The sequence below is a fragment of the Triticum urartu genome, chromosome 2A, assembly GCF_056163025.1.
Source record: "Triticum urartu cultivar PI428250 chromosome 2A, HENAU_Tu73, whole genome shotgun sequence".
Taxonomy (NCBI): Eukaryota; Viridiplantae; Streptophyta; class Magnoliopsida; order Poales; family Poaceae; genus Triticum; species Triticum urartu.
In genome coordinates, this window is record NC_141874.1 from 17859533 (window position 1) to 17886403 (window position 26871).

At 50.6% G+C, this 26871-nt stretch overlaps 2 protein-coding genes across 4 annotated transcripts; both read right to left on the reverse strand.

Annotated features, from left to right (window-relative positions):
• Positions 1-5879: 5879 nt before the first annotated feature.
• On the reverse strand, positions 5880-6407 carry LOC147982977 (uncharacterized). The gene has a single exon (XM_087540608.1). It carries the CDS (start codon positions 6405-6407, stop codon positions 5880-5882), a length of 528 nt encoding a protein of 175 aa, XP_087396734.1.
• Positions 6408-15595: 9188 nt separating this feature from the next.
• LOC125534757 (uncharacterized) lies at positions 15596-17326 on the reverse strand. Of its 3 annotated transcripts, XM_048697875.2 has the most exons (3): positions 17034-17326; positions 16043-16543; positions 15596-15962 (listed from the first exon to the last, which is right to left on the reverse strand). In XM_048697875.2, exons 1-3 carry the CDS (start codon positions 17102-17104, stop codon positions 15905-15907), a joined length of 630 nt encoding a protein of 209 aa, XP_048553832.2. In that variant the 5' UTR covers positions 17105-17326; the 3' UTR covers positions 15596-15904. The 3 variants fall into 3 exon arrangements, with proteins under 3 accessions (XP_048553832.2, XP_087398898.1, XP_087398899.1); XM_087542772.1 differs by having other exon boundaries at positions 15596-16543; XM_087542773.1 differs by lacking the exon at positions 17034-17326 and adding an exon at positions 16638-17002 and having other exon boundaries at positions 15596-16543.
• Between the last annotated feature and the right edge of the window lie 9545 nt (positions 17327-26871).

The window sequence follows — 26871 nt, forward strand, 5'->3', positions numbered from 1 at the left end:
TGGGTTGCTAGTAGTGTTGATTACTCTTTGTAGTTGATGCTAGTTGGTTTACTTGGTGGAAGATCATATGTTCAGATCCTATATGCATATTAATACCCCTCTGATTATGAACATGAATATGCTTTGTGAGTAGTTACGTTTGTTCCTGAGGACATGGGAGAAATCTTGCTATTAGTAGTAATGTCAATTTGGTATTCGTTTGATATTTTGATGAGATGTATGTTGTCTCTCCTCTAGTGGTGTTATGTGAACGTCGACTACATGACACTTCACCATTATTTGGGCTTAGAGGAAGGCATTGGGAAGTAATAAGTAGATGACGGGTTGCTAGAGTGACAGAAGCTTAAACCCTAGTTTATGCGTTGCTTCGTAAGGGGCTGATTTGGATCCATATGTTTCATGCTATGGTTAGGTTTACCTTAATACTTTGTTGTATTTGCGGATGCTTGCAATATAGGTTAATCATAAGTGGGATGCTTGTCCAAGTAAGGGCAGCACCCAAGCACCGGTCCACCCACATACCAAATTATCAAAGTACCGAACGCGAATCATATGATCGTGATGAAAACTAGCTTGACGATATTCCCATGTGTCCTCGGGAGCGCTTTACATCATATAAGAGTTTGTCTAGGCTTGTCCTTTGCTACAAAAAGGATTGGGATACCTTGCTGCACTTTATTTACTTTTGTTACTTGTTACTCGTTACAAATTATCCTATCACAAAACTATCTGTTACCTATTATTTCAGTGCTTACAGAGAATACCTTGCTGAAAACTGCTTATTGTTTCCTTCTGCTCCTCGTTGGGTTCGACACTCTTACTTTTCAAAAGGACTACGATAGATCCCCTATACTTATGGGTCATCAAGGGCGGCTCACAAGATGGGCCCGCTTAAGGCCCAAGGCCAGAAGACGACATGCGACCTGGAGGTGTAGGCCTCCCTATAATGACTTGTCCTAGAAGGCAAGGCGACTTAGATTTAGGATCGGTCACGGATCCTAATCCGACCTGGGCTCTTGTAAATCAGTGGCCTCGACCTGTATATAAAGGCGAGTCCCCAGATAGAATAGACAGGTTACAATCAATCTATAGCTAGGTCAAGAGAATCTGCTCCGTTACAATCAATCGATAACTAGGTCAAGTGAATCCGCTCCCATATAATCGATACTCAAGCAATAAGCAGAAAATCAGGAGTAGGCTTTTACCTCCTCCATGAGGGGCCGAACCTGGGTAACTTGTGTCTCTCGACCCACTCAACCCCGACAAGCTAATCACTAGTTGCGATGGCCTCACCACTAAGTCCTTTCACGAGGACATCTGCCGTGACAAAACCATGACAGTTGGCACCCACTGTGGGGCCAGCGCATGGTGGTTTCGAGTTCTTGAAGGGCTCTTTCCTAGGGATCGAGGGATATGCCGTTGGCAAGATGACCAAGAGTCGCCGCAACAAGCTCTACATCGACGACGCCGGCTGGGGCCCTGAGGTCGACTCAATCGAGTACGCGTACCGGGTTCCCTTCGGCGGCATCCATGTCTTCATCGGCAAAATCGAAGGATTTGAACCCAAGCCAGACATCTGCACCGACCTCTTCGAGCTAGTTCGGCGCGCACAACCGCCCGGAACCAACCCGGCCGGAGGCATGTCTTCGTTGGTTTCATGCAAAGCGCGGAACTCGTAGAAAACTCCGTATCTGGTGGAGATACTCTAGTTTACTCGGATGGCAACTCTTTGACCGGAGAGACGGAGTCATTCTACCAGCTTCAGAATGCCGGGCTTGGGGGTTGCTCTGATGGCGACAGTATTCCGGACCCCTATGAGCCACCAAGCCGAGCCGCCATCTTCATGGCAGGCACGGTGCCGGATCTCAACACCACAGCAGCCGGGAGCGACAACGGCGACTGACCCATCAGGATCCGGCTCAGTCAGGCCGCCAGCTCAGGAAGGGGAATGAACTGGCGGTTGGTCGTTTGGCGGGCGGTCGCGGTTTTACATCAGTTGTATCTCGTGATGTAAATTTGCATCACGAAGTTTTTAATTTTACATCTTCGGAAGGCGGTAGTCCAATTTTTTTTATATATGGACCGTCTGTTGGAGCAACGCCTTTTGCTCTCGAAGCTCCAAAAGTTAGTTATTTTTACATATGAACCGTCTACTAGAGATGCTCTTAGAGCAACTCCAACGGGGCGACCCAAACGGATGACGCTTTTGTCCGTTTGGGTCGGCCCGGCGGACACAAACGCCCACTACCGCGTTTGGGTCGGCGCGAGCACCCAACGCTGGCCCGACCCATTTTTATCGGCGCGTAAAATAGAAAAATGTTTGAGCATTAAAAAAATAAAACAATCATTTAATTAACATAAAAGTCAGCCACGAAGGCTGGCGATAGTCCACATTACATTAATTAAACATAAAAAACTAAAAACTAGACGACAGCGCGCTGCCCTAGGCGTCCTCGTCCTCGTCCTCGTCCTCGTCGGCGTCTGTGTCGGGGCCGGTGAGGTCGATCAGCGTCGGCGTAGGGTCGGCCCAGGGGAACGCCGCGTTCCAGAGGGCGGCGATGTCGGGCTATGCCGCCGCTGCCTGGGCCTGGCGCGCCTCCTCCTCGGCCACGCGCTCGAGCAGCTGGAGGTGCTCGCCCTCCCGGCGCTCCTCGACCAGCCGAACACTGCGCCAGTGGTTGAGGTAGGCCTTCTCCTGTTCCTCCGTCACCCCGAGCCAGATCGGCGGAGAGCTGACCCACTCGCGCACTACTCAGATCCACGAGTAGCGCTCGAGGGGGGCTGGCTCCTCCGGCTTGGCTTTGGGCGGAGACGGCGGGGTCACTGGCGACATGACACAGTCGCCCGCTGCGGAGAGGGCCATGGCCTCCGCCATGGCAGCTTGGAATGCCGCCTCCTTCGCATCCCTCCACCGCTCCTCCTCCTCGCTCTCCTTAATGGAGGCCTGGTAGGCAGCCTCGGCCTCCTGGTCCTCGTCGCGGACGACGAGCTGGGGCTACGGCAGGCTACGGTCGACGCCGCGGACGCCGCGTCGCCTCGCCTCCTCGTGCTCGAAGGCAAACCAACGAGCCTAGTTCGGCGAGTCGAAGGCATATTTCGGGTCAGCGCGCTGCTCTGACATATGCACCGCCCGCCGGCGCCGCACCTCCTCTGCATGGGCCCTCACCGACCGCGGCGCAGCCGGCACTAGGATCCTCTCCGGATCCAAATGCCAGTCATGCGGCAGCGTGGCGTCGGGGTACGGCAGAGGCACGCGGTGCTACCAGTGCCACTCCGCCTGGTGCACCGGCACATTGATGCGCTGCCTCTGCCGGGGAGCGTGCAGCGGCGCGGGGAGGGCGGGGGCCTTGCCCTTCCCGCCGCTGCCGATGCCAGAGAACAAGCCCATGTTGGTGGTGGCTAGGGTTGTCACCGCCGGGGGAGGGGAGCAGGGTTTGGCAGATGGGGACGGAGACGACTAGAAGTGGATGAGTACGGCCCCACCGCACGGCCGACTTAAAAAAGGACGACCGCCGTCGCTGACGTGTGGGCCCATGGTCATAAATTAAGCTGACCGCGTGGGCAGCGGGTAGTTGGGTGGCCGCCAGGTGGGGACGCGGCGGACAACGAGAAGGCGTGCGTTGCGTCTGTTCGGCGTCCGTGCTGACGCATTTGGGACGCAAATTTGGGCCGCAAATGCGTCGACGCGGACTTGAAATGGACGTAATTTGAGTTTGAGTCGGCGTGCTGGGCCACCACTTTTGTCCGCGCCGATCCAAACGGGCGCAGGCGGACGAAATGGATCAGTCCTTTAGAGTTGTTCTTAGGAGCAGGTGGCATCGGACATTTGCAGAGCCAAATGGCCACGGCAGCTCCGAGCGCAGCACATAAATAGAATCACAGGAGCGTTGCAAGCGGGCTACTGAGCATGCCGGGGCCCAGGGAAGGGGTGAGGCGGCGTCCCCGAGGACCGCGGTCAAGACGGCTAGTGACGACCCACCGCGTGATGCCGGTGAATGAGTCAATTTGTTTATACCAAACTACCCGCGCCTGCAGCTGCCTCCCTTTCTTTGTTCAAATATAAAAGCATCTTCAACCGCAATCTGTAAATTTTCACTCGTATCCGTTCATGAACAAGAAAAACCTGTCCGGAAACATGAATATTAAAGGCAGCCATCCAACACTAGTTGTATACGTTTTCATAGCAACTCAAGTCAACCGGACGAAATTTGATTAAACAAGCCAAATTTCATACAAACACGACGAATTTCATTACATTTCAAACATCCAAAACAAAAGAAAAGACCTAGCCCTAGATCTATCCTACTGCGACGGCGCCCGGCATCCAAGCATGTCTCGTCCTCCATCCGCCGTCTCCATATGTACCGGCGATAAGCCCGATGAAGTGAAGGTGCGGTCTTCGGCGAGGAATAGTAAAACATAGGAGGCGCAACTAGCATTGTTCTCGTCCGCGTTCGCCTAGAGTTGTGCCACCGCGGTGGCTTGAGCGCGGACGACATCGTAGATGGCACGTTGCTCCATGACGAAGTTGTGGTCCACCGCGGCCAAGGCCGTCATGGCATCCTCGCTCGCCCGCTCGCCGTAGATCTGGCCCTCCGCCAGCCGGTGCTACTACAGGAGGAGCAGGCTGTACCATTGTTCCTCCCGCGTCTATCGGAATGTCGTCAAAGGCTTCGGCGCAGGCAGCACCTCCGCCATGGCGACGTCGTAGTGCGCCTGGGCCTGCTACATGGTGAAGCCGGCGTGCACAAGAGACGCAGAGGCAGGGCGGCGCCGTCGGAGCGCGTCTTCATTGTGGTATCGTCCTCATTGTCGGAGACATCGGGCGAGCTGGCCGGCAAGCTGACCTCGGTCCACCTTGCATAGCGGCTCTGCCAGGCGGTGGTAAGGGCGGCCATGGCATACTTCATCTCCGTTGAAAGCCTATCTCATAGAGCTTCACCGCCAGCAGTCATGGTAGATGCAGTGCAAGGGAGGAGGGTGGGAAGGGTCTTGTGTGGTGGTGTGGAGTTTAGCCGGGTGTAGCCGCCTTTATATAGCGGTTTTCGGTGATGCAAGGCATTCGGGTTCGTTAATGCGCGATGTCGGAGTGGGTTTCTCGGTTGGCGAGTCTGGTCAATGCCAACATACCGACGAACACCGGCATTGAACAGGCGTGGTAGATATCCGTCTCGTCTCATCGAGTCACGCGTCTCCAGTATTGAACAGACGTAGATATCGATGACGCGCGGCTGGCGAGCCGCTTTAATGCCAACGCCAGTGAGAGGTTGCATCCGGTCTTCAATGGGGAGAGGCCGCTCTATAGCAGCAAGAATGCGGGCAGGTGGCGTTGGACGAGAAAAGGGATGTGTTTTTGATAGGGCGGTCGGAAGAGGGTTTCGGATCGGTCCGGACTCCTGCAAACCTTCTCTATTTTTTGTCTCTGGTTTGCAAAAGAAATCACGTCTGATCTGATATTGGATCACGTTAAATGGATTCCTTAGAGCAACTCCAATGGTGCGACCCATTTCGTCCACGGCCGTCCGTTTGGGTCGGCGCGGACAGAAAAGTCGGCCCAACGCGCTGAACCAAACGGACGTGCGTCCGCTTTCGTCCGCCTGCCGACCCATTTTCTGCCCATTTTTAAGCCGGATTTGCGTCGGCGTGGACACAAGACGGACGCGCGCGCTCGCCCTCTTTCCTCACCGGGCCCGCTGATCGGTGGCACATTGGCCTCTCCACATCAAACTGCACACCCTCGCCCGCCTGCTTCGTCGCCGACGCCGCCGGCCATTTTTTCCGATAAAAAGATAGTTCTAGCGTACACAGATAAAAGAAAAGACCAACTACTCGTCGCTTTCCGACTCCGACTCGATAATGTCCTCCTCCGACGTCTGAATTTAGGCGTCAGCATGCTGCTCGTCTTCAAAGTCCCAACCCGACGTTTCTCGTAGCTTCAGTTTCAATTGAACGGCCTGCTTCCGCGAACGCTTGTCCTCCCAATAGGTGGCTTGCTCCGTCCTCCTCGCGTCCCTCTCCGTCCTCCTTTGCTTGTAGAATTGGCGCTCGTCGACGATGTCCTGCGGGGAGCGTTCGCGCCACACCACCATGGCTTCCACGTCCATCTCAGCAATGGTGAGGCGACGCTGCCGCCTTCGGTGGACACGACGATCCTTGTCGGTGAAAAGCCACGGGAGAGGCGCAAGATCCTGCGCCCGCTGGCTCGACACGTCGGGAAAATTCATATCCCGACGAGGCCTCAGGAGGCGCCACGCCGCCACGTCGTGCGTGCGGGCCGCCTCCTCTGCGGTGTCTAAGGTGCCGAGGATGAGGCGTTTCTCACGAAACCAGATCTCGAAGGAGAAGGCGCCGGAGCGACGCTCGCGAACTCTGCGAAAATCCAAAGCGCCCAGGCGGCGCATCGACATGGTGGCGCAGAGGCGGCAAGGCTAGTGAGAGGGGGTGAGACGAGTGGGCGGCGGACATAGTGTGGAGGGAGCGCCTTCTTATAACGAGCGCCGGCCACGGCGCGCGCGCGAACCTTTCCCACGCGCTGGAGCGCCAAAACCAGCGCGCGCTAGGCCGCTTTTCCCCCGCACGCGCGAACCTTTCCCGCACGCTGGAGCACCAAAACCAGAGCGACGGCATGGCCGCTGGCATGATCTAAAGCGCGCGCGGTCATGAAATGGGTCGGCCCGTTGGGCGCACTGCCGACCCACATCTAAAAGAGGGCGGACGGTGGGCGGACGGCTGACTCAAACGGACAAAAGCGGACAAAAACACCGTCTGTTTGTGTCGACCTGTTGGAGTTGCTCTTAGTCCGTACAACCCGATCTAAACAATTGCGGTAGATTTATGGGTCCACGTAGGAGATGCCTAAGGCCAACTCCACCGCGCGACCCTATCCTGTCTGGCCCCGTCCGTTTGGGGTAAAACGGACAAACAAGGCGGCCCAGCACGCGACGGCCCAGACCCATCTTGTCTGTTTTGTGTCCGGGCCGACCCATTTCGAGCGCAAACTTGCGCCGGGTTTGGGTCGCGACGGACACCAAACAAACCTACCTCCCACCCGCCCACATCAATGCGCATAGCGGGCGGCCCCACCTGTCATCCGCACATCCAAAGGTCGTCGTCCTTCTTTAAAGTGGGAAGCATGGACGGGTCGTCGTCCACACTGCCCCACGCCACCCCGCGGCCTCCTCGAAACCCGACAGCGATGAACCCAAACCCTAGCCAAGAACTCGCCGGCCGGCCGCCCGCAGCCATGGGCCTCTGGAACTACGGCCGCAAAGGCAAGCACGACCGCGAGGCTGGTTCCTCGTCGGGACGCCGCCGTGGCTCGATGAAGAAGGAGACGCCCGTGTCGCCATAGCCACCACGTCGGGACCTCGCGTGGCCCGCGTTCTCCATCGCGCCCACGACCGCCGGTGAGCGTGACGGGCACTACATTGAGGCGGTCGTCTGCCGCTAGTATTGGGAGACGAGGACGCCGCTGCCCTGGAGCGACGTCCACCTCCCCAATAACTGGCACCTGTCGGCCGACCGTGTGCTGATCCCGCCCGTCCCGCAGAGAGGCCGTGCGCGCCGCCAGGAGATCGAGCGCCGCCGCGTCCTCCTCCCGGACGACCTCTACTACGATGAGAGGTACGCCCCTGACTCGCCATTGTGGGACACTTGGCTCCGCGATGAGCACGATGTGCGACGGGCGTCGTTCTTCGCCGGCACGTCGACGGGGCCGCGGTGGCCACGTGAGCCCCGAGCGGCTCCCCAGGCACGCGGGCATACGTGGGTGTGCGGCCTGACGCCCACGCCGTCGCCGTCGCCATCTCCATCGCCACCCCCACCTTCTCACATGACGGCGGAGGAGGAGGTCCGGCTCATGGCATGTGTGCTGGAGGACTCCAAGCACACGCATGACGAGCGCCAATGGGCGGACCTCGAGGAGATGATGGTCCTCTCCGCGGCCGACGACGTCGCCATCCCCGAGTAGGAGATGGTGCCGAAGGAGCAGGTCGTGGAGGAGCCGCCGGTGGCCGCGTTCCACCCTGACCTGGTGGGCCAAGGGTGGAGCTGGTCGTGCTCCGCTGAGCAGATGGCGGCCGCCCTGGGGGCCGTGAACTGGTGCCCCACGCCACCGCGGTCACCGGAGCGGGAGGCCTCGCCTCAGGAGGAGGTGGTGCAGGCACCGCCCACCTTCCAGCCCGCCGCCCTCGTGCACCACGGACCACCGGCCCGCCTGTGGACGCCGCCGGACTATGTCGACCTTGTCAGCGACGACGACGACACCAACAGCCAGTGAAGACGGCGTCGGCGACGGACACAGCATCGACGGGCGCGGTAGAAGCGCGCGGGAGGCGTTTTTTTATTTTGGTTTTATGTTAATTATGAAATTGGGCCTGAGAAACTGGGCCGTTTTGTGGCCGTACCCTATATAAGTTTTATGTTCTTTTAACTGCGTTTATTTACTTTTTTAGTCATTTCATTTAAGTTTTTAATTTTTTATTCACGTTCACCCCGGACAGGTTTTGGGGTGCGGCCGCGCGTTGGGCGAACTCACGACCCATCGGACAAACGCGGACATGGACGAACCCATCCGCGCCCAAAGAGACAAAATCCGGCCAAACCGGACGTCCGTTTAGGGTCGCTCTTGGAATTTTGCTAGTAGGCCTTTGGCCCAAAGCCCAACTAAAATTCTGAAATTCTCTTGGCCCATTCATGCACACATGTGAGTGGAGTGAGTGAGGCTAAAGTTTAGAGAGAGTTGCACCTCTTTATAAGGTGAGCTCTTCTACCACTTGTATGAGCATGAGAAGAGGAGACCTACACGCGCGCTCCTCCTCCTCGCTCGCCTCGCCATGCCACGCCTCGCCACGACACGCCACGGGTTGCGGAATTGAGCCGAGCCGAGGACAGAGCTATGCACGTTGTCTATATTTTTGCTGCTCGGGAAAAATTAATGAGTCATTAATTAATAATTAACGGATGCGTTAATTACTGAACCGTTTCCAATTCTTTTGGATCGTGACGACTCGGACGTGGGGTTTACTCCCACGACCTACCCGGCCCGCACTATATAGTCAGGCAGACGTCTACCCTAGCCGCCGCCGCTTCGTATGGTTTCTCACCACCGTTCCAAATCATTGCGAAGCCAAGCAAGTCTTCTCCATCCCTCCTTTCGGCGTGCACCGGGAGAAGGGACAGCAGGCCTCCGGAACCCCGCGCTCTCGTGATCCTGTACGGGAGAGGGGCGATCAGGTTTTTGGGGAGCGCACTCGCGCGACTGCTGGCAGGGACGACTTCGTGAACGACGACTTCTTCCCCGACCTCGGCAATCTCATCCTCGACGACATGGGCGACAACGTCAACGCCGGCGGTGCTGCTCCCGCTGCATCGTATGTGATTCTATCCTTCCTGTTCGAGATCGTGGTAGAATTCATGTTTCTAGTATGTGCCGTAGATGTGATCTGTTCATCTGCTATGCTAGTTCGCATGATTAGTTTAATCTCTGCTACTGTAGACATGATTTATCTTCTAATTATTCGGATTAAATCTCTTAGTAACTTGCTCATATTTCCAACAATCCAAAAACCTGACTATAGGCAATTTACTCCGAGTGGTTTTGCTGCGCATCTGAAGCCGCCTGCCTTTAAGGGGGCACAATATAAGAGGTGGCGCACGAGAGCAGTCTACTGGTTGGTTTCAAACCATGGGCTGCTATGACGCCACCAAGGGCAAGCCTGAGGGCGATCTTAATCCAGCACAACTGGAAGCTTTCGTGAAAATCGATACCCTCTTTAAAGGCGCTCTTCTGAGTGTTCTTGATGACTCCATTGTGGATTCATATATGTAGTTTGACAACGTCAAGGACATGTGGGCTGCGCTCGAGGCCAAGTTTGGTGCCTCGGACGCCGGCAACGAGTTGTACGTCATGGAGCAATTCTATGACTACAAGATGACTGATGAGCGCCCTGTTGTACAGCAGGCTCATGAGATACAGTCGCTCACAAAAGAACTTGAGTACTTCAAGTGTGTGTTGCCGGAGGCATCATTGCCAAGCTTCCACCTTCGTGGAACAATTTTGCTACTTCCCTGAAACACAAGAGACATGAGTTTTCCGTTGCGGATCTCATTGGTACTCTTGATGTTGAAGAGAAGGCGAGAGCAAAGGACACACGTGCTCGAGTTGCTGAGGGAGGTTCTAGTGCCCACATGGTATAGAAGAAGAACTCCCAGCCCAACAAGTTCAAAAACAATAAGAACAAAACTCAGGGTAAAGGCAAGTTTGATACAAAGAACAAGCCATCACATGCTACCAACTTCAAGAAGAATTTCATAAGAAGGGGAAGGGACTTTGCAATGTCTGCGGTGATCCTAATCACTGGGCTCCGAAGTGTCCTAACCTCTTTGAGGAGCGCGAACATGAGAAGAGTGGCAAGTCCGCTAATGTTGTCATCGGTGATATTGATATGAAGGAATCAGGGTACGGTATTTTTCCTACCATCCTTTCAGTATTTCAATCCCTTGATTGGTTAATTGACACCGGTGCCAATGTACATGTTTGTGCTGACGCCTCCATGTTTTCTTCTTACCAGGCAACAGGGACTTCACCCGTGCTGATGGGGAACGGGTCACATGCCATCGTTCGAGGTGTTGGTACGGTCGATCTGAAGTTTACTTCGGGGAAGACTGTGTGTCTGAAGAACGTTCATCATGTGCCGTCCATAAATAAAAATCTCGTTAGCGGTTCCTGTTTATGTCGAGATGGTTTTAAGTTGGTTTTTGAATCCAATAAAGTTGTAATTTCTAAGTATGGACAATTTGTTGGAAACGGCTATGAGAGCGGAGGCTTGTTCCGCCTGTCTTTGTCAGATATTTGCACTAAAGTTATCAATAATGTTTGCCACAACAATGAGTCTGATATTTGGCATTCACGACTTTGTCACATTAACTTTGGTTGCATGGCGCGGCTAGCCAATATGAATTTAATTGTGAAAATCTCTACTGTCAAAGGCTCCAAGTGCCAAGTATGTGTGCAAGGTAAGCAACCTCGCAAGTCCCATAAGAATGCAGAGGCAAGAGACTTGGCGCCACTAGAGCTTATACATTCTAATCTTTGTGAGATGAATGGCGTGTTGACAAAAGGTGGAAAGAGATATTTCATGACGTTGATTAATGACTCCACTAGATATTGTTATGTGTATCTCCTGAAATCAAAAGATGAGGCTTTAACTTTCTTCAAAAACTATAAAGCTGAGGCAGAGAACCAACTTGATCGAAAAATTAAACGGCTTAGGTCCGATCGTGGTGGAGAGTATTTTTCCAATGAATTTGATCTGTTTTGTGCAGAACATGGTATAATCCATGAGAGGACGCCTCCCTACTCACCTCAGTCAAATGGGGTAGCCGAAAGAAAGAACCGAACTCTAACTGATATGGTTAACACCATGTTAGACACATCGGGTCTTTCCAAGGAATGGTGGGGGGAGGCGCTAATGACTGCGTGTCATGTCCTAAACCGAGTTCCCACAAAGCATAGGACCATGACTCCGTTTGAGGAATGGGAAAGGAAAAGATCGAAACTCTCTTACCTTGTACTTGGGGTTGTTTGGCGAAAGTCAATATACCAATTCCCAAGAAGCGCAAGCTTGGACCAAAAACCGTGGATTGTGTTCTTCTGGGCTATGCTTTTCATAGCATCGGCTATAGATTTTTGATAATAAAATCTGAGGTATCCGACATGCATGTTGGTACGATTATGGAGTCAAATGATGCAACTTTCTTTGAGGACATATTTCCTATGAAGGATATGTCGAGTTCATCAAATCAGGAGATACCTACTCCATCTAGTGAGGAATTCACTGTAATTCCTGAACCCACCATTGTGATGGAACACGTTGAGAATCCTGTTGAGGGTGACAATGGAACTCCTGTGAGGAGTAAGAGACAGAGGACTGCAAAGTCCTTTGGTGATGATTTCATTGTGTACCTCGTGGATGACACACCCAGGACTATTTCAGAAGCCTATGCGTCTCCTGATGCTGACTACTGGAAGGAAACTGTACGTAGCGAGATGGATTCCATCTTAGCTAACGGTACCTGGGAGATCACTGACCGTCCTTATGGGTGCAATCCTGTAGGATGTAAGTGGGTGTTCAAGAAGAAGCTTAGACTTGATGGTACGATTGAAAAGTACAAGGCACGGCTTGTGGCCAAGGGTTATACCCGGAAAGAAGGTGAAGACTTCTTTGACACTTACTCACCCGTGGCTAGACTGACCACAATTCGGGTGCTACTATCACTGGCTGCCTCACATGGTCTTCTCGTTCATCAAATGGACGGTAAGACAACTTTCCTCAATGGAGAGTTGAAGGAGGAAATTTACATGGATCAGCCAGATGGTTTTGTAGTACCTGGTCAGGAAGGAAAGGTGTGCAAGTTACTAAAGTCTTTATATGGCCTTAAACAAGCTCCTAAGGAGTGGCATGAGAAGTTCGAAAGAACATTAACTGCTGCCGACTTTGTAGTAAACGATGGTGACAAGTGCGTGTACTATCGCTATGGTGGGGGCGAAGGAGTTATTCTTTGTCTGTATGTCGATGATATACTGATCTTTGGAACCAAACTTGATTTAATCAAGGAGGTTAAGGATTTCTTATCTCGCTGTTTTGAGATGAAGGATCTAGGAGTAGCTGATGTTATCTTAAACATCAAGCTGTTGAGAGATGAGAATGGTGGGATCACACTGCTTCAGTCTCACTATGTGGAAAAGGTCTTGAGTCGTTTTGGGTATAGCGACTTCACGCCTTCTCAAACTCCATATGATGCTAGTGTGTTGCTTCGAAAGAACCGACGGATTGCTAGAGATCAACTGAGGTATTCTTAGATTATTGGCTCGCTTATGTATTTGGCGAGTGCCACGAGGCCTGACATCTCTTTTGCAGTGAGCAAGCTGAGTCGGTTTGTGTCAAAACCGGGAGATGATCATTGGCATGCGCTTGAGAGAGTTATGCGCTATTTGAAAGGCATCGCAAGCTATGGGATTCACTACACCGGGTATCCAAGGGTACTGGAGGGTTATAGTGACTCAAACTGGATATCTGATGCTGATGAGATTAAGGCCACAAGTGGTTATGTTTTCACACTTGGTAGTGGCGCTGTTTCCTGGAAGTCTTGCAAGCAGACCATCTTAACGAGGTCAACTATGGAAGCAGAACTCACAGCATTAGACACTGCCACTGTTGAAGCAGAGTGGCTTCGTGAACTCTTGATGGACTTACCTATGGTTGAAAAACCAATACCCCCTATCCTGATGAACTGTGATAATCAAACTGTGATCGTCAAAATAAACAATTCAAAGGATAATATGAAGTCCTCAAGGCATGTGAAGAGGAGACTGAAATCTGTCAGAAAATTGAGGAACTCTGGAGTTATTACGTTGGATTATATCCAAACGTCGAAAATTTTGGCTGATCCCTTCACAAAGGGTCTATCACGTAGTGTGATAGATAATGCATCGATAGAGATGGGTCTGAGACCCACCGCATGAGTTGTCCATAGTGGTAACCCACTCTATGTGATCGGACATCCCGTGAAGTAGAAGTGGGAGACAAGCTGTTGGTCAGCTGGGAGGAGAGTATCCCTATATTACCTATCCCACTCCATGAAGATGCAATACTCTCCTGATCTGCATGGCAGGTTGATATTTATCTTAATGTGTTCCAAGTGGCTTATTCGGGTAAGTAGAGATGTTGTTCTGCAGAACATCTTCTGAGGAACACACCTATATGAATTTGACTGTTAACGTCGCAGTATGTGAGAATTGGGTGTTCTCTAATAAATTCATGAAAAGTCCCTGGAGTATGACGTATACGCTCCACCCGCGGGGAAGCCTTGCGGCAACCCAGTATCGGTCAAGAATTTGTGTGAAACTAGTCTCGCAGAAAACTTGTAGTTCAAGGCATAGTCCACTATTCAAGTTGTGATCTAGTGTAGCATAAATCTCTAAGTGGAAGTTCAACTTCACAGTCTCCACTAAGCACCGGTATATAAACAATGTTTTGGAACTAAATGATGAGATGTGCCAATGAGACTTTGTGGGGGATTGTTGGAATTTTGCTAGTAGGCCTTTGGCCCAAAGCCCAACTAAAATTCTGAAATTCTCTTGGCCCATTCATGCACACATGTGAGTGGAGTGAGTGAGGCTAAAGTTTAGTCCCACCCCGGAAGTTGAGAGAGAGTTGCACCTCTTTATAAGGTGAGCTCTTCTACCACTTGTATGAGCATGAGAAGAGGAGACCTACACGCATGCTCCTCCTCCTCGCCTCACCTCGTCACGACGCGCCGCGGGTTGCGGGATTGAGGCGAGCCGAGGACAGAGCTATTCACGTTGTCTATACTTTTGCTGCTCGGCAAAAATTAATGAGTCATTAACGGACGCGTTAATTACTGAACCGTTTCCAATTCTTTTGGATCGTGACGACTCGGACGTGGGGTTTACTTCCACGACCTACCTGGCCCGTACTATATAGTCAGGCAGACGTCTACCCTAGCCGCCGCCGCTTCGTATGGTTTCTCACCATCGTTCCAGATCATTGCGCCGCCAAGCAAGTCTTCTCCATCCCTCCTTTCGGCGTGCACCGGGAGAAGGGACAGCAGGCATCCGGAACCCCGCCTCTCGTGATCCTGTACGGGAGAGGGGCGATCAGGTTTTTGGGGAGCGCACTTGCGCGACTGCTGGCAGCGACGACTTTGCGAACGACACCTTGTTCCCTGACCTCGGCAATCTCATCCTCGACGACATGGGCAACAACGTCAACGCCGGCGGTGCTGCTCCTGCTGCACCGTATGTGATTCTATCCTTCCTGTTCGAGATCATGGTAAAATTTATGTTTCTAGTATATGCCCTAGATGTGATCTGTTCATCTGCTATGCTAGTTCGCATGATTAGTTTAATTTCTGCTATTGTAGTCATGATTTATCTTCTAATTATTCAGATTAAATCTCGTAGTAACTTGCTCATATTTCCAACAGTCGCGCGGTGGAAATGGCGGACCTGACCGTGGTCTCCATGTGACCCATTAACCATTTCGGGCACAACCATCCCGTTGCCCAACGACCGCCTTCTTCTCTTGTTTATTCGACGATACCAGTAGTGTTCGTACTACTGCCTGATGTTTATCTCCTCGAACGGTGGATCGTCCCCGTACTACCTACATCCAGTCCTAGTACAGTTGTTCTGTCTTACTAGAATAATGATGAATGTGTCGACGTATCAAAAGAAAAAATGAATGTGTCAGATGTAAGAATGTCTTTGTCTGCTGTAGTACAGATCAAATCTTCCATCTGACCCGGCCCAGTCCAGAAGGAAACCGGACCGCCGGACAGAGTTGCGCTAGCCTAGGACAAGTTGATTTACTATTTGATTCTTCTCATCATTAAAATAGCAGCGAGCGAGACCTCCGTTTCCGCTCCAGAAACTAATTGGACAAAGTACTGATAAAAATGGTTGGTTCGACACCTAGGACAAATGGTGGTCAAGAAAGAAACAATATCTGCAGAGCAACTCGGAGGAGAGAAAAAGCACAGGAAAGAAAATCATACAGTACATTGAGAAGAGTGTGTGTGATCAATTTCATTTATGTTCCAACTTGCCACCGATGAGCCATACATGCATGTCAAACATACACATATGAAGGTTTCCAACAAAAACGGCTTGGCAAGCACAACTCTAGTCTAGTCTCTAAAAGACTAAAACTATCATGACAATGGCATCTATGTAACGCATTGCATTACAGAACGAACCCTTTCCAAAGAGAGAAAGATATACAGGCATGGGTGCAACAATCAAGATGATGACAGGAGAGGAGAGGAGATTGCTCATCCCTCAAACAATCCTCTTATCTTCCCTTCCAGTTGGGCACCAGTATCATACCTCTTTTGTTTCTTCCCTCCAAACACCATTCGTTTCAACGAAAAGGACGGCCCTGAACATGCGCTTCGGTCAGACAAGGATGCCTCATACGGCGGAACAACGAAATCCACAATCTCCTGCCGCAGGTTGTACCTGAGCTCAGCTCCGACCTTCCATGTCGACTGGCAGTCACAGGTGGCACGAAATTCAGCAGCAAACATGTCCAAGTTTAAGCGATGCAGAGGAGCCCAACACTCGTCCAAGTAGCACTTCTTGTACAGCTCCACCATTGATGTCAGCCTACTCGCCAATTCTTGAGCACCGGCGAAAGATGCTGCCCCTGGATGCCCCATCATTTGCAAAACAAGACATGTGTTATTCATAAGGAATATGTATTTCACACCCTTTTCGCCTTGGCGTATCATCTCTGCATCTTCCTCGAGCTTGGCTGCCCAGCAATCGACCATGTGAGAGCAAGGGTCAGTGGTGTGATGCACTGGCTCCACCAAATATGTGCTTCGAGAGTAATTCTGCAGGGCTTGTATCAAAAGGTGAGTTGATGGATGGACTGTGAATTCGGTCCCGGAGATGTGCAGAACCGTTGCTCCCAGACCATCCACCATCTTGTTCAGGAGAGCAGCAACCTCAGCAGATCTGTTCAATGGGTCGCATTGTTAAGAACCATTTGAGATGACTCAAATTGCATAATTCTAGTACTGATTGTAAAAAATTAGCATAATTGTAGTACTGGTTGGTGTGTGTGGGGGTAGTCATTTCGCCCGCCGGCTAATCCTCCCGCACCTACTAATCCTCGCCGCGATAGGCCGGCGGCAGGGCGAGGCGAGCACGCGCGGCGAGAGGGGGGAGGCAGGCCGGCGGCCGGGCACGAGCGGAGAGGTGGCCTAGTTGCTCGGCGCAGCCAACAGCGACCCGGAGAGGTGCGGCAAAGGGGCGGAGGCGGGAGCGGGCGGCGACCTAGAACCTCGACCGGTTTGGGCGTTCCCTCGACTCCGCCGCGGTTGGGCTCGATTCTACTCTAGGCTAGGCGCCGCCGGCGAGGCGCGGGGGGAGGGGGCGTTGAGATAAAACGCGCCGGGAACGCGGAAGCAGAGAGGGGCGTGGTGGGGATTGACCCATTTGTTACCTGCCGATGCCGGCGGCGGCATCCGGCGTTGCTCGGAACATGCCCATGGAGCCATCCCCTGCCGCCTCCATCTTGGTCCACCACTTGAGCCCGGCCGCCTTCCTTCGGCCGCCCCCGCGGCGGAGTGGAAGCGCTCGAGCGAAAGGGGCGGAGCGGCAGCCGGCGGCGGGCTCCGAATTTCGTTGATGGGTTTTTCGGCGGCCGCTCTTTGCGCTTATAGGAGCTAAGCTGATGCTGACGCCGAGGAGGGCGGCGACGCGTCGCTGGGTTGACGAGAGATCCGGTTAGGTGGCAAAGGGTCCCAACCCCTTACGTGATAGCTCGTCCGTCAACTCTCTCTTCATGTACAGTTTGTATAGGTATCGAGGTGTCTGGTCACCGAACGGTACAGCAGAGGATCCCAACCCACCTTACCGGACAACGCTACTATACATAGTACTCCCTCCATTCCATAATGTAGTGCTTCCTCTATCCCTGTGCTTTAACTTTGACCGTAAATTTAACTATCAAGACCGATTACGGCGGGAGCAAAAGTTATATCAATGAATTCATATTCGAAAGATGTTTTTAATTATGTAACTTTTTCTTCCGCCGCAGTTGGTCTCGTTCGTTAAATTTACGGTCAAAGTTTGACCTTGAAAACGCGGGCGCACTATATTTTAGAATGGAGGGAGTACTAATAAGTACTCCTTGGTCATGAACTCATGATACAAGTGTAAAACAAATCTCTTGGTCATGATAATGTGTTTGGGTCGAGGAACTGTTCCTGACGTTAACGTGGATATACATTTTGCTAAACAACCATGGGAGTACTAGTAGTAGCATTACCGCACGTCTGTGACAATAAGATTAGCCGTAGTGCCAGTGTAGTTGAGCAAAACGTAAGTACTTTGGATAGAGAACACAGTCTGGCTGGCGTGGGACGATGGTAGTAGTGGCAAGTGATAAATGCTGTGCAGGGCGTGGACTTCGGTAGCCTGGTCAAGCTTCAGCATCGCAGCGGTTAAAATGTACAGAATCAGGTCATGCCCCAGAAATGCAACAGAATCAGGTACATGGGAATCAGCATGCTTCAGAGCAACTCCAAGAATTCCCCTAAAAAACATTTTTATGAGAAATTTTTGGATAGCCACTTTTCTTAGTTCTCATAAACATCATCCTGTAAAATCTTTATTTTTCTATTTCAGTTTAGGAAACTAGCAAAAAGCATAGGGCCTGCATGTCAGTGACAGAGACGGGACGACGAGAGGCGGCGGCGCACCAATGGCTGAGCCGGTGCGTGGCCGCGGCGCACGGGCAATGATACATGCCGGTCGGCCGGCCCAAATTTGGGCCGGTTGCACCAGCAACGTATGATGTTGTGATTTACATCCGCACAATCTCATTCCTCCTCTCCCCTACGCCTTCTTCTATGAGAAAATACACCTCATCGCGCCGCCATGGACGAGCATACACTCGGCCTTGAAGCACCGCCCGGTGCGTCTAGTCTAGTGCCGCCCTTGCCGCCGTCTACTGTATTTCTCTCCGGCTCCACGCATGCAATAGCGTGTCCCCATGTTTGCAGCTCCTCGTGATGACGCTCGCAGCTCTGGTGGCCACGGCCGGTGGTCGCAGCACCTCCGAAGACGAGCTCACAAATAACTGTACTATCCCTTTGATTGCCAGTTGCAGCAAAAAAGCGGTACAGTTCCAGCAAAAAAAAAAGCTCACCTGTGCCGCCACCCGGTCGTCATCGTAGCAAAAACTCTGACCGGTTGTAGCTCATCAGGTTGCCGGTTGCAGCAAAAAAAACCGATGCAATTGTTGCAAAAAAAGGCGCCGATCACATCTGCATATAGTGGTAACAAAAACCGTCGCCGATGGTAGCAAAAAGTTGTGTTGTTTGCAGCAAAAAAAAACATTGTCGCTCGCCATCGGGGTTGCATCATCTTCATGAAAGATTTAGCGAAAAAAATGTAGTCGCCGGTAGTAACAAGTGAAGTCACCGGTAGTAGAGAACCAAACACCGGTTCCAGCAAACAAAAAACAGTGACAAAACCAGTAGTTAGTTCATGCAAGGTTTATCGGTTGTAGCATCCCTCGTCAACAGACGTACCATCTCCTGCGGCCGGTTACAGTATTCATAAGGAAAAAGCGAAGGCCTGTATGAGCACATCCATGGCGACTGATGCATCGTCGTGTGCGTCGACCTCGCGGTACTGTGTGCGCGAGCACTAGCGAGAGGGGAGCGGAGGTTCGGCCGTGAGATGGCTGACATGCAGCACCGCCAGCCCCATGTAGAAAACGCAGCTCACGGTGGTTTGGTGCGGGAGAAAAAGGACATGAAAGCAGGGCCGTCCCATAGATATATGTGGCCCAGGGGCAAGACAAGAACAAGGGGCTCTTCTTGAAACACAAAAGCTTAAATTAAATATCCAATGCACATCATAGATTAATTATCTTTGGACTCTTAAGACTGACAGTACAACTATTTATCAATCAACAGAACTGTATCATGATAGTAATGAAACAATGCAGCTCCACAAAAGATTGATTTCTTAATTGTCAATGGAGACATTTTTTTTCTGCACAACAAATGGCCTTGTCGAAACTGGTTGCTTCTTAAAACATTTGCGTTACCATGAGATATAAAATTAATGCAACAACTTACATTTGTTTCTGGATCCTCCCCAATCTGCATGTTCTTCACATAAAAATTCTTCACCAAAATAATAACTCACCTGTTCCAAGCTATCCTGCATAAGGCATGGCAAAGCAAACTGACTATTTCATGTTTATACTATGATGATCAAAACACGCGGATTCCCTCAAAGAATTACTAGTTTTGAAGAACTTAGCAATTGATCCCTTTTGGGATTCCACTAGCAGACAAATAATTTCTTGAAAACATGTCACTAAATAAGTTGTATAAAAATGGTTAATACAAGGATCAATAGCACCTGGAAATGAAATGATGGATGTAGATGGCTTGATCCGTATGCTGCAGTAATCAGCACGAACAAAAATACAACGCCATGAGGTGAACAAAATTTCTCCCTTCTCTAGTCTCCTGCCTGAGCACTCTCCAACGTTTGGATCCAATGAAGAGTAGAAGAAGACCCATGTAGATTTGGTGGATGTGCGATGTGGAATCCTGCGCAGAGCTATTTATCAATGAATCTCTGAATTAAGGAACATAATTACTGGAAACAGTGGAAAGAGAACATCTACCCTCACGGTCTCTCTCCGAAGTGAACGGGCACAACGATGAGAAGGAAGGAGAGCCGATTGGGGAATTCACGTCATTGGTCGGCCAGGACACTGGAATTGGGGAGGCACGGTAGGGGCGGCTGGCAGGCGCTGAGCCTGCGATTGGGGAAGCAAAGGAGTCGCCGGGTCAGACTGCGATCGATTCCTTGGGCCTCAATTTTTTTCGTGTAGTTTATGGGCTGCCTGCAAGAATACTGCCTGGCCTGGGGCCCTTGCCTCCTCGGGGCCCAGGGCAGGCGCCCCGTTTGCCCGGCCTATGGGCCGGGCCTGCATGAAAGAAATAGTGACAGAGCATGGATGCAAATGAAGGAAGAAGTGTTTTGAATCGAATGGAAAAAAACTTCTATTGACCGGGAGTTGCAAATTACAATATATATTATCCGGAGAGACGCGACGTTAGGAAAGGATGCGACGGTTCCGGAGAGAAAAGAGAGAGGCGTCTGTTTGGGTGTAACCGCACGCCGGTTGGGAAAGTGGAGATTTTTCCCCAATTACAGGCTTGTAATTAATCATAACACTCCCCCTAATCTACGCTTGACCATGCAGAATCATTTCACAATCATCCCTGTAGCGCTATCATCTCAAAATGATTCTCCTCCAAAAATGCTCCATAAAATCTTTGATGAGAATTTGAAACATAAACTCACAAAGAGAAATAGTGTAATGTGATGTCTTGAACAAGGATATCTCAAGAAGAGACTCCCCCAGACACCTGCAAGCCCCGAAGCTGTCACATACCAATTCCATGAACATATTTCTGGAATGTATAGTTTGGTAGAGACTTGGTAAATAAATTAGCAAGGTTTTCACATGATTTAACTTGCAAGATGTTTATTTCTCTGCTTTTCTGAAGATCATGGGGAGAAAACCACTTAGGAGAGACATGCTTAGTGATATTACTCTTGATGTATCATGTTTGCATCTGTGCAACATAGGCCGCATTATCTTCATAGATAATGTTAGTTGATTCTATCGAACCAATTCCACATGACTATTGTATGTGGTTTATCATTCTGTGAAGCTATACACATTCACATGTTGCTTCAAATAATGAATATTTTTAGAATGATTGGTAGATGTTGCTGAGGGAGTCCTGGACTAAGGGGTCCTCGGGCATCCGACCTATTAGACACGGGCCGGACTGATGGGCTGTGAAGATACGAAGACCGAAGACTTTACCCGTGTCCGGATAGGACTCTCCTTGACGTGGAAGGAAAGCTTGGAATCCAAATATGAAGATTCTTTTATCTCTAACCGACCTTATGTAACCCTAGATCCCTCCGGTGTCTATATAAACCGGAGGGCTAGGTACATAGATGGACATCCTCATAATCATAGTTAGACAGGCTAGACTTCTAGGGTTTAGCCATTACGATCTCGTGGTAGATCAACTCTTGTAATACTCATATTCATCAAGATCAATTAAGAAAGAAGTAGGGTATTACCTCCATAGAGAGGGCCCAAACCTGGGTAAACATTGTGTCCCCTGTCTCCTGTTACCATCGACCTTAGACGCACAGTTCGGGACCCCCTGCCCGAGATCCGCCGGTTTTGACACCGACATTGGTGCTTTTATTGAGAGTTCCACTACGCCATCATTAAAAGGTTCGATGGCTCCTTCGACCATATACAACAATGCTGTCTAAGGGGAAGTCTTCCTCCCCGGACAGATCTTCATATTCGGCGACTTCGCACTGCGGGCCAACTCGCTTGGCCATCTGGAGCAGATCGAAAGCTACGCCCCTGGCCATCAGGTCGGATTTGGATGCTTGAATTACGTCGTGATATCCGCGGAGACTTGATCTTCGATGCATTCGAGACCACGGCAGCTGCTCCCTGCCACCACGATGAACACGACGAAAATCTGTCATCGGACCATACCCAGGAGACAGTACCTGTAGCTGCTCTGGTCTTAGATCCGGAGCAGATCACGCCATCCGAGGACGGGAAGCTCAACCCCGCTGCGGAAGCTGCAGACTCAGCGGCGTTGGAGCCACACACGGACCTAACTTCAAGTGACATCTGTGTCACCGGAACCATGGACTCGTCTCCAGCTACAGGTTCCGAATCTTGCGGGTCTGTGTACGTCGAGCTTGATCGGTCATCGATCGTCGAATTCAGTTCCGCGGACATCTTCCAGTACTCGCCTTTGGGCGACGTGTTAAACTCGTTAAGAGCACTATCCTTAGCGGAGGGCTCACAGCCGAATCATATCCGGTTCAAACTGGAGGCTGATGACGGAGAATTTTGCTTCCCACCGACCGCCCAGTTCATAGCCACTGTTGAAGACTTAACTGACACGCTCGATTACGGCTCCGAAGACATCGACGGTATGGACGACGATGCTAATGAGGAGCGGGGCCAAAACCCGCCGTTTACCGGACGCTGGATGGCCACCTCTTCTTACGACGTGTACATGGTGGATACACCTAAAAAACTAACGATGATGACAAAGAAGATCCAGTTGAGGACGAACCTCCTGTGATACAACCAAAACGCCGGCGTCTGCGGCGCCGCTCTAAGTCACGCTGTGAAAAAGATAGCAACACCGGCACGGGAGACGATAACACTCCGGACGGTGCCGAAGACAGAGAAGATCCCGACGAACGAACTGTCGAGAAGGACGATCGGGAAGATGGGAATGTTAGCCCCAATGAATAGGCCATAAACGAAGACTCGGAGGACAATATAGTTATCTCCCGCTCTCCGAGGAGAAGGTGAGACTCGGCAACGGGGATTTTATCGTACCTGAGGAACCTCTCGAGCAGGAGTGCTTTAAGTGCCAGCTAATAGGCACAGGGAGCCTGAAAAAGAAGCAGAAACAGCTTCAAGCTGACCAAGATTTGCTCAATGATAGATGGACCAATGTCCCAGCAGCCGAAGAATACGGCCTCAAGCGCCCAGCCAAAAGCTATCCGAAGTGCAAATTGCTACCTCAGTTCGACGACGAGGCACTGGAGCCCATACCATCGTCACGCAATGCGGCTGACCGACCACCACGTGGTCGGGATAAAACGACAACTCAAGCCGAACACCAGCCCTACCGGCCTCATCGCAAAGGCAGAGATAAAACAGGTCATGGTTATACATATGACCTTCGGCAGGACCTGGAAAATAGAGCAGGACATACCATATCGATCTACGAATCACGAGGACGTGCCCCGACACGTGACGATGGCTATCTATTCAGACGTGACAAGCCTAGTCATGCGCGGGCCGAAAACCGCAGACGGACTCCATCGAAGCTACATTGCGATGTGGCCCGATATAAAGGCGCCGCACACCCTCTTTGCTTCACTGACGAAGTAATGGAGCATGAATTCCCAGAAGGGTTTAAACCCATGAATATTGAATCATACGATGGGACAACTGATCCCGCTGTGTGGATTGAGGATTTTCTTCTCCATATCCGTATGGCATGCGGAGATGACCTCCACGCCATCAAATACCTTCCGTTAAAACTCAAAGGGCCAGCTCGGCACTGGTTAAACAGTCTGCCCGAAAATTGTATTGGTAGCTGGGGGAATTTGGAAGGCGCCTTCCGCGATAACTTCCAAGGTACATATGCCCGGCCACCAGATGCCGATGACTTAAGCCATATAGTTCAACAGCCTAGAGAGTCAGCCAGGAAATTCTGGACTAGGTTCCTAACTAAAAAGAACCAGATCGTCGACTATCCAGATGCCGAAGCCCTAGCGGCCTTTAAACATGGCATCCGTGACGAATGAATTGCCCGCCACCTCAGCCAAGAAAAGACGAAGTCCATGGCAGCCCTCACGGCACTCATGACCCGCTTTTGTGTGGGTGAAGATAGTTGGATGGCCCGTAGTAAAAACAATGCAAGCAACACCGACATCTCTGAAGCCAGAAATAGCAAGGACAAGTCCCGACACAACAGACACAAGCGTCGAAACAACAATGACAACACCGATGATACGGCAGTCAATGCCGGATTCAGTGGCTCTAAGTCCGGTCAGTGGAAGAAGCCGTTCAAAAAGAACAATTCAGGCTCATCCAGCTTGGACCGCATACTCGATCATCCGTCCCAGATCCATGGCACCCCAGACAAACCACCCAATCATACCAACATAGATTGTTGGGTTTTCAAATAGGCCAGCAAGTTAAATGCCGAAAGCAAGGAGAAGGATCGCAAAGCGAAGACGACGACGAGCATCCCCGGCCACCGAACACAGGGGGACAGAAGAAGTTTCCCCCTCAGGTCAAAACGGTGAACATGATATACGATACCCATATCCCCAAGAGGGAGCGCAAGTGCGCGCTTAGGGACGTCTATGCGATAGAGCCAGTTGCCCCAAAATTTAATCCATGGTCGTCATGCGCGATCACTTTCGATCGTCGGGATCATCCGACCAGTATTTGTCACTGCGGTTTAGCTGCACTGGTCCTGGACCCAATAATTGATGGGTTCCACCTGACGCGAGTCCTGATGGACGGTGGTACACTAGTAGAAAAAAGGGTCAAATGTGAAGCACATTAGTGTCGGTTTGTATTTGAGCCGGCACTAATGTATACATTAGTGTCGGTTCCAACGGCTAGCCGGGCCGCTTTCATTAGTACCGGTTCGTGGCGAACCTTTAGCACCGGTTCGTGCCACGAACTGGTACTAATGAGAGTGGTGGCAGGATGTTGTGAGACTGGGGCCCCTCCAGCCCCTTTAGTACCGGTTCTTGGCACGAACCGGTACTAAAGGTCGTCCTACATAAACCCTTCGTCCACCCGAGCTCGCTCTGTTCTTCCCCTTTCCCCTCTCCTCTCTGTTCTTCCCCTCTTCCTCTCGAGCTCATCACACATTTTGCCCAAAATTTGTCAAGATTTGAAGGCCCCCATCCATTCAAATGATCACAAAGGTTAGCAACTTTGTCCTTTCATCTCTCATTGCTAGATTAGCTCTTGCAATGCTTTATATAGTGATTAATTTGTGAGTTTAGTAATTTGGGAGGATATATATATGTGCTAGTATTTGATTTATATGCAATTTGAGGTCAAAAATAACACTTAGTTTGCATATGTAGGTGTGGTTTACTTAGTGCCTTCTAAATCTCCGTCGTAACCACCGTCGATCGCCCGCATCGTCCCGTCGCCGGCACCACCTTATGGTGAGCCTCTTGTTCATGAAATTTTATATAAAAATTGATGTTTGTGTGATTTGGATATATAGTTACTCGTATAATTATCTTACCCGTACGTTGTTTGTTATACATATAGTGCCATGGTTTTGATATCCGTCCCCGTCGGCCCTCGTCCTTGTTATGATTCGGATGTGGTATATATATTCTCTTTTAAAACTAGTTGCATTTCGTGTTTATGACAAATTATGCCCATCAAGTTGACATAGAAATTTTTTTCTAGGAGGTATGTGAACCGGAAATTCCAACCGACCCTATTGTCGAGAGGTTAAATTTAGTTGAAAGAGAAAACAAGTACTTGAAAGAAAAATTGAAAAGAATTGAGGGGGAGAAGATGGAATTGGAGTTGCATGTTGCCGATTGTAAGTGCATCTAGTGCCACCCCTAATTGGTTTTGGAGTATTGACGACAAACCTAGTTGAGGGACTAATGTGTTTGTGAGAATTGCAGGAAAACACAGGTAGAAGTCCCTCATTGATTCGGTTTTACTACCAGAGATGACCCCTAAAAATGTATGAAGACATTGAAGACAAAGGTGGTATATGAAGATATTCACATTGAAGACTATGACAAAAGAAGACACGTTATGAAGCTTATGGAACTCGAAGACTTAGATCTTTCGTAGTTCTTTTTCTTTTCTGTTGAGTCATAGGAACCACCGTATTGTTAAGTGGGGTCCAGGAGAACCAGTCAGAATGACTGAAGTGATGCCTAAATCAAAAACCTATGTCTTCGAGTGAAGACAATGAGAGCGAATCTTGTCCAGAGCCGAACAAGTCAGCTTTGCTTGTAGCCCAAGTAAAGTTGCCATGAGAGTTCGAAGTGTGACCGTTGAGACACGTGTCAGTTCCTTAGTGACCCAGGGTCATTTCGGACAAATCAGGTTGGGTTGCCAAGTGGCTATAAATAGCCCACCCCCACAACCATAAACGGTTGGCTGCTCAGATTTCAGTGCACGGCTTTTGTCGTTTGAGAGCAACTCACCTCGAAGCCTTTGAGAGAAAAATTTCTAGTGAGGAGAAAAGCCCTAACCACCCAGAGCGAGAGTAAATTGGGCATCACTTAAGTCTTCGTGTCTGTGTGATCTGAAGACTTATTACACTTGAGGACTGTGAATCCTCCAGACGGTTAGGCGTCGCGTTCAGAGCATCCAAGAGACATTGTGGATTGCCAGTGAACGAAGTTTGTGAAGGTTTGGGAGTCTACCTTGAAGACTTACCAGAGTGATTGGGCGAGGACTAAGTGACCTTAGCTCAAGGAGAATACGGTGAGGACTTGGTGTCCTGAACTGTGTGTTCAGGACTGGGTGTCCGGGACTGTGTGTCCTAAGGTTTAAATACCTAGCCGCTCCAACCAGACGTACAGTTTTCACAGCAACTGGAACTGGTCCAACATATCATTGTCTTCAACAAGTCACTGGTTTCATCTTCACTTCCTTTTCT